Genomic DNA, 14711 nt, shown 5'->3' with positions numbered 1-14711 from the left:
TGCACAATAAACATACCAGGTCCCCATACGTGCTATTACAGGTTGGGCAGTGCTATAGTCATTTAACAAATGGAGTCTCAGACATTATATTTAACTGCTTAAAGTCTAGGGAAGGAAAAGAACCCAAAACTAAATTAGCATTAGAAATAGTCTCAATGCCAAGGATCTGTGTTAAATTCTCCCCTTTGCCATACAGGCTAAATTCTGTCAGCGCTGCAGTGCTACAGTGTTAAACTCTTGCCTTGGTAAATGTACTAGCAAAGCCTGCAGCAGTTCTGCATGGAGTAATACGGCACTTTATTGCCACAAAAACTGTAATAAGCTACCAAGTGTGCATCTGGTGCGATCTACCGCATCTCATTGACTTGGTCCCAAGGAAAATATACGAGCATGTGAGACCATCTAGTTAATGCCTCCTGATAGAAATCAGGGGTACTAGACAGTGAACTGTTTTCAGCAATGTACAGAAGCAGATCTTCTGGTGCCTCACAATTTTAGTGGCAAAATGCAGGTACTATGGAGGTAGGGAGGGACTTGGGAGAATCACTCTTTTGGACATAAGCATCTACATTTTATCTACATCCCATTTTCTGTAACTAAAACTTTTTTCCATCTGGGCTGCCCCACTTTTACCAGTTTACTCTTGAACAAAGATCTCAGTATCTCAGTATCTCATAGGAAGCCGGCACAGATGACTTATGGTGCAGAAAAGATTATTATCATGTGTTTTCTAGTACACAGCTATTGCTAGCTACTATATTGGGAACTGAGTGACTGGAATGTTGCCCCGTAAAAAGTTGGGACCAGTGCCCACAGAGGGTCTTTACATAGAGTTATAATCAGCATTTCCCATTAGAAACAGAACTGAAACACCTCACTGTGGAGTGAGTTGTAATATCTGAACAGCAAAGCCACACAAGTAGTCTTGAGCCACAGCTTGTCTCTCAAGCTGTAATATGTCAGCTAAACAATGATAGGAAAAATAAGACAGAAGTGCATTGATAGGAAATGGAGATTACTTCCCTAAGTGTGTAGAGACATGTTAAAGCATGTTCCTTACCTGACAGCTGATCTCCACTATTCCTAATCTCTTCCTTATAAAGGTTTTAAAAAACCATAGAGAACAAGCCTTGAAAATAATCTCAAACCTATGCACAATTTTATTATTGCTATTTGATTTTTAAATATAAATAAAGATCCTATATAGCATACTGAGACAGACAGATCTTGTGTCTGCTTCTTCTGCTCAGGAAATAGATATTATTAATGGTGGTCTAATCAGAAACTGTATTACCCTCTTCAGTACCAGATTCACCAATAAAATTTGTTAGTGTTCTAAGAACATTACAGCACCTAGGATTTCCCCTCCTCTCCCACCTACCAAAAAGCTGAGTATTAGGACAGGTGCAGCATGACAATGTTAACTTTCCCTCTGCAGCATGTAATAGCAGCACTAGCCAAAATTATTACTCAGTTTTACATTGTCTTCTCCCTAGACTGTATTCAGATACAGCAAGAATTTAAACTTATCTGTAAAGGATGAACTTCACTCTCTCAAAGAAACACGTGTGGGAGATTCTCTTGCTGAAGTGTGGCAGCTGGCTCATTATCAAATCCAAATTGAAACATCTGGGTGCCAGATATGGTCACTTGCTTGTTTTGCACTGCTGAGCTATCTACAGAATCTGCCGTGAAGATATTTACTTTAATTTGAGAGGGAAATCCTATAGGTGCAGAAATCTCACACTATTTTAAAGAAAGATGTAATTTTTGTTGTGATTACTCTTGTTTTGTCTTCTCTACAATTTTGCATGCATCTGTATGCATAGGGCAGTTCATTTGAGGACAGTTTTTCTGTATCTGTATTTCTGTAGCTGCTACTTAAGGTAGAGTAACCAGTACACTATACATTGACAGTAAGTTCATTTGTACATGGCTTTTTAACAAACATGGTCAGAAAAATTTGAAATTAGTCATCCTTTTTTTTTTTTTTTCTTTTTGACTTTCCTTTGCTTAAGGTTTCTTCATTCTCTGTTGAAAGCTGCCAAAGACCACTAACTTTTCTCTTCTCTATCTTTCACATACGGAATTATGCAATAGAAATCGGCTTGAAAAAAGGGACCAGTGCTTAATTTTCATGTTTCTTAGAGGTAGCTCTTTGTAACTTCACTTTGTAAAAAAAGAAACCAACAACTTTGACATTCATCACCCAATGATCATACACTTTTTTGGTTAGGTGTTGTCATGAGCTATTTAGCTTATTATGATCTTTTTTCATCCAGCATATTGACCATACTGATCTTCAAAGAATTTGTCTGTTGATAGGCAGGACTGCACACAAATTTAAATTAAACAAATTACACACTAAAAGAGAAACAAGCATGATTCTACTGTTGTCTTCATTATAGTATGCATTTCTAAAGATCCTCTCTACAGAACAGATGTTTTCCCTGAGTCTGGTGAACTGGGTTTTTTCCCTAGATAGTCTCTGCACACAGATCTTGATTAGAGTCACTCATCCTGCTTTGTTAATGTATTTTTAAAAAAAGTTCCACTAACAGTATTCCCAAATCCCATTTGTATCTCCTAGCTGTTTCCATAAGCAAAAGGCAGCATATCCTATTGCTGCCTTGAGCAACACATGTGGTGACAGACCAGTCATTTGCTACCTCAGAATAGAGAGGGTGATGAGTTATAAACTTTCTTTCAGTGACAGCACTTATTTTGGTGTCTCTCTTCTACCAACACTCACAATTTTCATTAAACTTGAGGGACTACATTAGCTATGTCTACAACTGCAAGTAGTGTAGTCTTCAGAAATGGATTTGTAGACAGCAACAGCTGTCACACTATACATATTTCAGGGAGTTTTAACTATCTCTCATCTGATCCTGTGGAACTTAAAGACTGCTATGGGTGGAGACTGCCGGCATGCTCCTAGAGCACATCATCTCATTTAGTTTAATTCTGAAGGATGTTTGCCCACTCTGAGACTGCTCTGCATTGCTCTGCAATGCAAACACGGCAAAGGGGACAACTGGTAGATTCAAAAGTGCACTGCTGATTCAAGCTAAAATGCTAGTGTATACATACCTAAGCATTTGACTTATTCTTTTCTCTTAAATTTGTAATAAATTAGCCAGAGGGTTTCAAAAGCTATAGAAGTACAGCAAACGACTGAGAGAAAGAGAGATTAGAACATCATGGCATAGAAAATAAAAAGTCATGAAAACATCTCTGAAGATACTTAAGAATACTACCCAGTTTTTATAATACAGCTGCTATCCTATTATAATGCTGCTGTAATTCCTGCCAGCAAATTATTCAGACCTTTAGTAATAGCAGGTTTTTTTCCATCTCATTCGGATACCTTTCACACAATACTGGCAGGCACAAAGTTATTCCTTCTTTTCGTTGTTTCCCTCCATACCAAGAGACATCTGTAAGCCCTTGTGCTTTTAAAGAGCTAGATGCTCAAAGGCCCTTCTGAAATTAATAATAATCAATGCCAGCAGCATCTCAACACCCTACCCAGTATTTGCATGTGATGGAGGGAAAACAATAGCAAAAAGGAGACATCAACTTGAATTCTTCCAGCAGTTGTTTTAAATGGTGAATATTTTCCTTTTTTTAATGTGAAAAAGAAATAAACAATATCCTTAAACAATATCTTTTTAAATCCAGAACATAAGCAGAATCTGAATTACTCCAGTGTTCTGAAAAATCTGTATTTCTCTACAGTTGTATTGGCAAACTCAGATAATTTCTAACAGTAATGGAATTTATACACTGAGTAGCCCTACGCTTTGAAAAATGCCATTCAGTAATCATCCTTCTGATTGCTACATGGTAGCTGCATCAGTTTGGGATGTGCTTTTTACACCGCTAATGAAGCAGAATTTGAACATTCAACAAATACCGACTGCATGTTTTAAGTCCAAAAGATTTACATATAAGTCTTCTATTTAATTTTTGTCAGTGGAGGACTTGCTTAAGGAAAAGGAGGGAACTGTAGGGGAGGAACATGAAATTGTTTTGCGAAAACACTGTACCGAAAGTGATATGCGAACTGAAATGGAGTTGTACCTGAATTCACTTCTGATTATTTAGGTGAAACTTTTACATGTAGTGGAACAATGATTCTTCTGATATCTTAAAGAGGACTATATTCAAAGCACATTCTGTAATGTAAGAAATTCTCTGAAGAGTGTTATGAGAAAATAGCCATGCAAATATGATAAAGTGTAAGAAACACTCACCTTGTTGAATATCCTTCATCTCCAGGTGCAAACTGGATATTAAAATTCCTACAGTTTGAGACCGTTTTCCATCCAACAATTTGATAATCTAGAAAGATGGTACAAAATGATCTGAGATCAAATGAACACTCTAGAAAGGATGCATTCACATTAATGACAGAAGCCAGTTTTGAATTGAATTCAGTGTCTCTCCAATATCAAACCTTTTTATTAACTAAATGTGGTATTAAGACCTTCATCTTCTCTCTACACTCTGCACCTTAACAAATGGCTGATAAATGTAAGCTTGATTTCTCACCAGGTCTAGTAAAGAACATCACCTTTTACTTGTAGGATGCTATTAAGAAGGAAAAAAAGGCACATCAAATATTTATTCTGGAATATACTCTTTCCCCTTTCTCCTTAAAGTGATCAGGGCAGAACTATATAAGACACTCTGAGTACACCACAAGTTCTCCTATTTTGTCTGCTAGTTTATATTTCAGTGTGAACACATTTAAGGCTTTTTGACAAAGGATCAATTCCTGACCAAAAAGAATTGGAGAATTGTCTTCTTATGTCCTCTCAACACTATTTCTGGAACACTAGGGGCTACTGAAAGGATTTCTTTCCCTCTTGTCTGAAAGCGCTTCTTCCACACCCTTGACACTTCACAAGGATTTGAGGATTTTGTTTGCATTTTGGGTAACAGACACTTGGTAGTATAATATACTGACATTCAGATTGTAATCTTTTCAGATGTCAGGTGGAAGAGAAGAAAAAGGAGGAAGGGAAACCTTGAGGAAAATATTTTGACTGGTTGAAATTAGTGATACTGATGTGGACCAGCCCATAAATAAAGTAATGAAAAGTAAACCATCAGAATTTTAGAAGTGTAATTCAGATATTAGAAATGTCAAAACCAAACTTGCCACAATGCTTGGACTGTTGGTATTTGTGGTTTTGATTTATGTTACAAGGAAGATAGGACAGTAGCACATCACAAAATGCAATACAGACAAAAATTCTTCAAAATAAGTTCAGATCCAAGCAGTTGGCTTACTTCATAGTGTTGATGAACAAAAACTATTAAAAATACTAACTCATATATAAAATTAAAACTAATAGCTAAATTTTCCCTAAATTTATATTCCTAGTATCTGAACAATATTTAATCTGTATGTATCCAAATTTAATTTTAATGGTCGGGTGATATTAATATTTGGATATTTAATAATATAAAACCTTTAAGTAATTGCTATCCCTTATCCCTATAATATTCTTATAGATGCTCACATTACAGACTGCTGACTGACAAAATTGATACTAACTCATACAAGTGTTTCTTACCTATGTTTTACGTGATTTAGGAATATTTAACTGTGCAACTACTTAGTCATTCACCTATATAAAAGTAGATTTATAGTTGAAAAATAAAGGAAAAATAAATGATAGTGACATTTTCACCTGAAAATGCAGTTAGATCTTATATATAGAGTACTGAAATTGGACAATACATGAACAAGCTGGAATACGTGCTGCCTTCAACAAAAATCTGACATATTTTATGTCCCTGTTGTAGGGATTCAACATTTAATGAACTTGTGTTTAAGTAGATATTGCATATTTTCTGTCAAAATTGGAAATAAAATCTATCCTGAGAGGGTTTTTTCAGCCTATATGTACAGGACGTATGCTGGATATTAAGAAAGTAATATTATTTAAGGTGTTTTATTCAAATGAGAAAGAATTCAGGCTCTTTATCTCCCGAGTACACAAGCAGACAAGATGATTTGGCTACAAGTAACCATAAATGAATACTCTGTAAGCACCGTGTCCTGTTGACTGTGATTTTCAGAGCAAATGTAAGTAACTGCTCAGTTTATCATGGTCATTTCTGAAGCTTTACATGAATTTGCTGAACTCCGCAGCACATTAACTTCTTACAGGGATAATTACAGGCTTGAGTAGCATGCAATTTGTATAGCATTCACTGACCTCCAAGTTGACCTTGTTCAGGGGCAAATTCATAGGTTGTCATAAACCCCATTAGACATGCCTAGTTTGAGGCAAAACCTTTCCAGACTATAGCCTTTGCAGACAATATGACATTTGAAATCATTCTATTAAAGTATTTTTAAATGCTAATATATTCTCCAGATATGATCAAACAAGCTCACCTTGCTAAGCAGGACTTCCTCCTTAAAAGACTAGTGAAAAAATTTTAAAGAAGACTCTGTATAATTTTAAAAGCTAAATCAGAGATTCATGTTTTTAAATGGCCAACTAACTGTATGTTCACATGCATTTTAGACAAATGTACACATGGTCACAATTACCATTGACTCAGACTCAGACTACCTGAAATAGCTTCAACCAACTGAAATCTGTAACTGAAGGCTAATATTTTATTCATTAGAGAGCAAAAATGGAGCAACAAGACAACAGAATAGCTTAAATTGGGCCATAAGACTACTCTAAAAACACAGTTGTAATGTTAAATATTACACAGGACTTTTGCCATAGATTTTTAGAACCAATGTGTAACTTGAAAGATTTTGCAACAAAAATATATAAACAGTAGTAAAACAGGGAATACATTTTCAGAGATACTCGTTTTGCCCCAAATTATGGTTATTCTGGGGAAGTCACTGGCAGGGAATTAAATATGTGTGTGAATTCCAAATGGAAAGGAGACACAAAAAAAATCAGTATTTTCAAGGTCATAAAAACCATAAGGCAAATAAAATGAAAGTTTGTAAAGACTGCATTGAACTATTTAGTCTATGCTTTTAAAAGACAAATCACTGATCACCTCTCAGCATATTGGGACTTGCTTGTAGCTGGCAGTGACAGGTAAGCAGCTAAAATCCATCTGATGCCAGCTGATGCTGCTATGCCAGCTGGCAGGGTTTGCCAGCTGCCTGCTGCTCCTCCGCACTATGAGTGTTTCGTTGTAATGGATGCAGCATCTTCTGGCTTAGTGACAAAATCGTGACTGCTGGTGTCAATTCATTTAATTCACTGATCCATAACATTATTTCCTCTATGTGGTGTTCCCCGACTATTTTTTAACGTTCTTCAGTTAGTTGATTTGCTGTACAAAAGTGCCCCTTCTACATCTTTCAAATATTTATCATCTAATTTAAAAGTGGAGACACACTGAAGCTTGAATACATTCATAAATTATTCTGTCATTCTCATTAAAAGGTGTTTCTCTAATGCAGCCAGAAATGTATTTCATTAAATATTATAGGACAGACTTCACTGTTTTGTCTAACTGTAATGTCTACATTCTGTCCAGGACACTTATGGGTGCTGAAATATGAACAGATTCAGTTTACTTTAGCGATTAAAAGCTAAATCCTTCCTCCTTCTGGTGCATGGATTCTTTCCATAATATTTAAATTTACTGAGAGAAACCATAAGCTAAAAAGCTGTCCTGCATATCACAGTGTTTCCCTCCATTCCCACTCATTAACTTTTATGGTGAAGTCAACAGCCTGAACTCGTAAGTAGTCTGCTGAAACCCTGTGCAAACAGAGGAAGAATATCCTGCACAAGAAGCCTGTAAGTATGCCCCTCAAGCCATTCTACATAAACACCCCAAGGGTTACCAATGAAATTTCAGCAGCTTAAGAATAGACATTATCTCTTCTATTCCTACTCAAAAGAGAGCCAAGTTTAACTATTTTTTATTTAACATGGATGAACCGTAACTTTATATTTTTTAAATATTTTAAAAATATTTTAGGAGACATGTAATTCTATTTGCAACTCCACTGGATGAAAAAAATCCACTATTTTTAGCCTTTTGCTAAAGGACAAGCAAATGGCAATTTCTCAGGATAAAATAGGAGGTAAGAAATGAGCTAGTAAGAAACTTACTTCAATATCTTTATTCCTATCAAAACTATAAAAACAAGACAAAGCCACAAAATAGATATTTACCCTTTACAGATACCTTCCATATCCTACATGACTGCAGAGCTTTGTGGTAAGCAAGGAAATGCCATATTCATTCTTCTCAGTACAGAGAGAATATAAAAAGAAAGCGAGAGTGCCTCAGAAGAGCACGCACTAGCATTTTACTACTTCTACTTGAGTTTGAACACTGTTTATTATCCTATGCAGACAGCTGAAGACAGTCATTGTGTTTCAATCCTGCAAAGCTTCCAACATTTTCTGCAATATCTACCCTTGTGAAAACACAAAATTCATTAATTGTAATTCCTCATTTAGTTAGATGGACAAAAAACTTGCTGACAGACATATCCCTTTCAGTTAAAAAAATGCAATTCACTCAAAATATTGACACTCTTCTTAAATGAGAACATATGTTAATAATTATGTGAAGTCTGTTAGAGATAATAGACAACAGAAAAGCCATTATCTTTAATGTCCTCCTGCGTCTTTGAAATGATAATCATTGCACTAAAGGGCCAAAAATGATTGATGGACTTTCATTTGGAGCATACACCTGACACAAATTACTTGACATTTACTCATTTTTTTGGTAAGATGAAGACAGAGTGGCATCACAAACATCCAACTATCCTGTTTCTTGGAAAAGTATAGAAAATAAGGACTTTTTGAGAATAACTTACTAACAAGTGCTTAGATATATTGGAAAAAACCAATGCAACTGCAAAATATGTCCAGCAATGAAGTTACAGAATGCACATGGAATAAATCACAGCAAAGGAATATTCTTTTCTAAATTACCTCTTTTTCAGGCTTACAGGGTATCATAGCTTAATATGTAATGAATCATGTTTTTTATTTCATTTCAAAATATATGTCCTAATTATGCCTTTCTTCTATTTGCACTACAAGAAGATTTTGGTTCTACAAATTTAACAGGAAAGGGAGAACCTATGGCTTGAAAACAATTACATGTGCCTATCAGCTTAAAAATTTGCATGGATGTGTACAGGCAAGAAATGTTAACAGTTTAGAATGACTAAAAGCAAAACTGTTTGTTTGTAAAACTTCAGTCCTTCACCTGACATGAAAACATCTACAGAAGACTTTCAGAGCATGGGAAAGATGTTAGTTCCTTCAAATTATATTTAAATCTATTGAAAGCTGAGTTCTTTCAAAAACAATTAATGTCTTTTTGAGGGGGTTTGGTGGGTTTTGGCTTTTGTTTTGTTTTTTTCTTTTCCAGAAAAATAGGTTAGAATTTTAATATGCTAATTGTTTTCAGTTTTCATAAACAGCTAAGGACCTTAATGATACTGTACTGAATCTACTTACAGTTGAACATTTTTGGTACATAAAACCTTATAGTTTTTTTACATAAACCATACATTCCTAGACAAATGCTTTAATGCGTTAGTGGATAATACAATAGGTACAGAAATATTATGTCCAGAATGCTACAACTGAAATCTAAGCATAGGAAAATATAGAAATTATGATGAAAACAGTCCAGATAACAGTTGCACTTTCACAAGCCTGTCATTGATACTTTAAAAATAGGAGTTAAAAATGGGATTCATATTCAAAAGGCATTTAAAGTCTAAATGTCTAACAGATCAATACCTAAATTGAAGTTATGTACTAAAATAACCTGGTGGACCTAGCCCTTTTTCTTCTTGATTTCCAAGAAGCTGTAACTTCCAAGTACTTTTGAAAGTGGGACCAACTATGTGCATTTGAAAAAGCTTAACTAAAGACTACAACATGTTACATGGCATAAATACTTTTAGATTCAATGTACATTGTGAAGTTGCATCATACCAGTAACTTACATATTTAGGTTAAGCTAACTGAATTAGTCAAAACCAGAGAGAAATTTATTTGATTCATGTTCAGGTGCTAATGAACGTCTTTAATTTTGTCCAGTAACTTCAACTTTGCCTGCTGCAAATTCAACCACTTCAGAACCATCCTAGGAAATAAATCCCACTCCTTCTATACATTATTTATCCATTTAGAGTCTCTGGGAAAGTCAGGATGCAAGCAACAGTCTCTTCCATTTCATAGATATCACATCCAAAATCACTGCATTGTATTAACTCGTATAAGATTATAATGCTTTTAGTCTTACACTTCAAAAGCATTCTTATGAGAGAAGAATTCTATTTATTAATTCTTTAATATATGGCACACTATTTTGCTCTAATATTGGGACATAACTAATATATTCATCTAGACAGTAAATTCTCCCCATCCAGAAAAGAAATTCTACACTAAAGACGTAATACCTAAAAAACTATAGTATTTATTTTGATCATTATCTACAAAACAGTATAAAACCTTTATTTAAAAGATTGCATATATGCAGATAAGATAAATGCACAAGAATAAGGGTTTCCTAAATTATTTCAGAGTATGAGAGTTGGAAAAAAAGAAAGATTCTTCCAAAGCTGCTAAATTTTCCAAAGGAGCGTATGATCGAAGAAGCATGAGCAAGCCACACACTTTGCAGAGCTTCTAAAGCCAGATAAGCATAACCATAACAAACTTCAAGAATATGTAAGTGTACCAGAAAGGTACATCTGACCTTCATTTAAACTATATTATTTTTACATTGTATCACTATCAAATGAATGTATTATATTTTTCCAAAACAAGTTATTATATGCCTAAAAATAAATAAAAACACTCTCTACGCAGTCTTTATTGCTGCTGGAAGGTTCTTAACTTCCCCTCCTTCTTTTTCATACATACTTGTTAGAATACCTTGGGTTTTTAATAACTGCATTTAAAATTCTAATAATTTCATCCTCATGTCAGGACAATAGCCTCTAGAAACTAGTGTAACTCAATTAATAAGCCATTTTCTGGCAGGCATGAAAGCAATGAATTTGGGAATCATGAAAGTGCTTCCACTTTGGAAAAATGGATAGCCAGCTGTTTCCATCCATAGGACAATGGACAGACAGTAGACTTTATGCCTTTGAATTGAGTAACAGAATCATGATGTTGGAAAAGCACTCAAAATGTCATCCAAAGCATTTCTGCCCTTCAAGACAGTATCAACTGTATGTGCATCATTCTAAACAAATTTTCTCTCCCAATACAGAAACACAATTTCCCTAGCCAAGATTGTTTTGCATTCCTTTGGTATCCTCACTCTCAGAAAGCTTTTCATAATCTTTCTTTCCAGCAGCTGCATGCACTTGATGACACTTACTGTGTCCCAATCAACCTTCTCTTTTCTAGACTAAACAATAATAATAATTCAATTCTTCCCTCAGAGACTACTTTTACACTTTTCATCATTCTGACTCTTCTTGACTCTTTACAGTTAGTAAACATTTTTAATGAAGGGCTGTAGCACCTAAATCTAGATGCAGTTCTTAAATGAGACATGGCCGAGCAGATTGTCTGGCAAGCAGTACTTCCACTGATCTATCAGAGTTTTGTTTTCCCTTTTTAGTATCACCACGATTTGACAATTCATGTTCCTCTTGTAAGCTGCTATAATCCCAAGAACTCTTCTGCTTAACTATTCTCTAGTCACTTAGCCAATTGTACTCCATCTTATTTTTAGGTAGCTGAATATCCTCAACTGTATTAACCTAGTGGTTAACTGTATTAGCTGTGTGCTTATCCCTATCTTTCAGAGCATATCTCTCATACATGAAAGTTTTCTACATTTGAAGTCTCTTGCAATGAGGTAGTGGCTGCAGAGTTAATACTCCATTATCCAGGTCATAAGTGAAAATACCGAGGTAACCAGACACAGCATAGATGCCCACAGAATCCTTACTGTACTCTCCTATTTTGACACTGAGTATATGTATGAGTATAAATATATACTATGTTATAAATATTTATTTTGTAAATCATATATTATATTGTAAGTATATTATACATATAGGAGTATAAATATATATATGAATATAAATATATACTCAGAATTTTCCCTTCTGAGCATAACTTGCCAAATGGTATTGGAAAACAGACCATCCATTCCATTAATGTAGGGCAGAATTTAGATATCTGCGGCTGAAAATGGCAGATGTCTATCAGCTGTAAGCAACAAAGTACAGCATACAGTGAATATTTTAATCTGTGTTGCCATAAGGTGTCTACTATGTGGACAAATGGGTAAGAATAGAACAAAGAGAGATTTCTATAGGTTTAATGTGATGCCTTCCACAGAAGCATTTCACAGACTAAGCATACAGATTATTCTGACTGGTTTCACAAAAATAATAATTCTGATAATAAATTGAATAATATTATTTTATTTGGAACTGCAAGAGAAATGTAAATAGATGGTAAAGAAGTCAACAGGCCACTAATTGTTAAAATATCCTTGTTTTTATAAAGAAAACCCAGTTGAATGAGAAACAATTCCCCTCTAATTTGAAAGATAGAATCTTACTGCCAATTGCATAAGGAACTTGATTGTGAAGCACTGATGTAATTCTAATTCAGGGAGAAAAGTATTAAGTAATCATGTTTTAATAAGCAATGCTGCACCACCTATTGGTCCATCATTTCTCTAAATAAATTTAGTATAAAATGGTATGAAATAGGACACAGTTTGTGCAGAGGAGAAGAGATTTCATGCAGTGAATAGGTCAGCACTAACATGTATCATTAAATAAACTAGCTTACCTATTCCAAACACAAACTACTACTCCAGAGTCTATTGCTGTACCTGCATCTTGCTCTGGAAGACTTTTTTATAAACGTGAGAAAGGAATTTACAAAGAAATATAAAATAACACAGCATCAGCTGAAAATTATAATATATGATGAACCTCATGAGATTTGTATGTCTTTCTTAATGTCTGTAGAAAGCATCTTTAACCAGACTATATAATTCCATAGAGCATTGACACTTGTAGCATTCTTAGGACCAGACAAGCACAAATTTCTGTACTGAAGCAAAGGAAATGATTTATGTTAAAACTCTAGTAGATAGATACAATTGTTAGAAGAAAGGCAAGAAAAGTTGAGAGCTGAGAAAAACCATGAGAAAGCACAAATGAAGCCAGCAGGACTGATAGTATGACATTAATCTACAGGAGCTTTCTGTTACTATATACTAATAAACCCTCTGTAACTAAATAAAATGCCTCTCTACTACTGTATCACTTGCAGCCCACCAGGACTGACCCATTGGAGCCAGCCTGCAGATATCCAGGCTTTCAGAGAGACAAAGGAAAACATAGGACCATCTAAGAGGACCAACTGTCGGTAAAAATATTCAGCTGCTACTAGGAGTCATATAACAAACAAAGGTGGAAACACAGGATATACAATAAGGAAATGCTTCTATACTCAATTAAATTCAAATTCTATTTGAATTCTAAAAGCTGATTTATTTTTAATTTTTAAATTGACCAAACGACAGGAAGTTTAATATTGTTGACCATGAGTTTCTGAAATTTCCACAGAAAGCTTTACAATTCCCATGGTTTGTAACACCATGATCATAATCCCATGAGTTTCACCAAACTAAAGACATAGTGATAGATATAACTTAATTTATCTCTTAGGGAATTTATTTTTGTATTTTCACACAGTACTCTAAAGGAACTCTTTTCATTTCATTAATTTCAGTAAATACATCCCTAGTCTTAATAAGTTTACATTTAATTAAAAAACCACAATAAATCAAACAATGACATAAATAGATAACTTTGTAAGAAAATGCATTGGTTTCTCCCAAGAAATAGTACTTACTATTATACCATTATTTCCTATATTGTATAAAATAACTATTATGCAATTTGATTTTGGAAAAAGTTAAGAGAGATCATTAAAAAATTGTGCTGCTGTAGCAAATAAGTTAGTTTACGAAGCAGCAAGGAAAATGAATAATGCAATTTCACCCTCCAGAATACAGGCCTAATTCTCTACCTGGTTTGCTGTCATACAACTGGAGAAATAGGTATATTCACTTAATTGCTGAGATTTTGAAATACAAAGGTAATTATTTGTATTATTTCTTATTTCTCCATTATTATTTATTTCTCCATTAAAGTTACACTGGTTACATTCTTCTTCAAAGTTCTTTAGAAACCTGTATTTCCTATTAAATAATTCTTTCTGAATGAGGTAAATTAATGAAACGTTAAAATGAATTTTAGAAAGAGGGCATCAGAAATGTGAACTAATGGGATTTACAGATACAGCTGAGTACTACACGCCATATGCACTTGGAAGCATTTGTCAAGTAAAATATGTCAAAATATTTTTCACAGAGATGTTCATATCCAACTTCAATCTAACATCTGAATGACTGTAGCAATTAATTTCTTTAGGGTGTATTTACAAATGCCAGCATGCCCCCATCCTGGCCCCATTTTTCATTTTTTAACTGTTGCATCACATGTGTTTGAGTTTTATAAATTCTATAGCCTTATTTACACTTCTCTAACTATTGCGCTAAGCATAATACAGAAAGTTTATGATCCAAGATGTTTTGAAAGATCTGATTGCACTGATGTGTATCTATGTATGAATATCTCACATTATATGTATTATAAAATTGAAAAAGGC

General features: G+C 34.4%; 1 protein-coding gene across 2 annotated transcripts in view; it reads right to left on the bottom strand.

Annotated features, from left to right (window-relative positions):
• FMN1 (formin 1) overlaps nt 1-14711 on the bottom strand; it is a 209386-nt gene that overhangs the window by 80944 nt on the left and 113731 nt on the right. For both annotated transcript variants that reach the window (XM_074868155.1, XM_074868156.1), the window contains one exon: nt 4260-4347. In XM_074868155.1, coding sequence (XP_074724256.1) covers nt 4260-4347 — 88 coding nt within the window. The remainder of the gene's footprint in view (nt 1-4259; nt 4348-14711) is intronic.

Source organism: Strix uralensis, chromosome 4 (assembly GCF_047716275.1).
Source record: "Strix uralensis isolate ZFMK-TIS-50842 chromosome 4, bStrUra1, whole genome shotgun sequence".
NCBI classification, from domain to species: domain Eukaryota; kingdom Metazoa; phylum Chordata; class Aves; order Strigiformes; family Strigidae; genus Strix; species Strix uralensis.
Note: the sequence above shows the minus strand (reverse complement) of the source record. Positions and strands in the feature narration are given on the sequence as shown.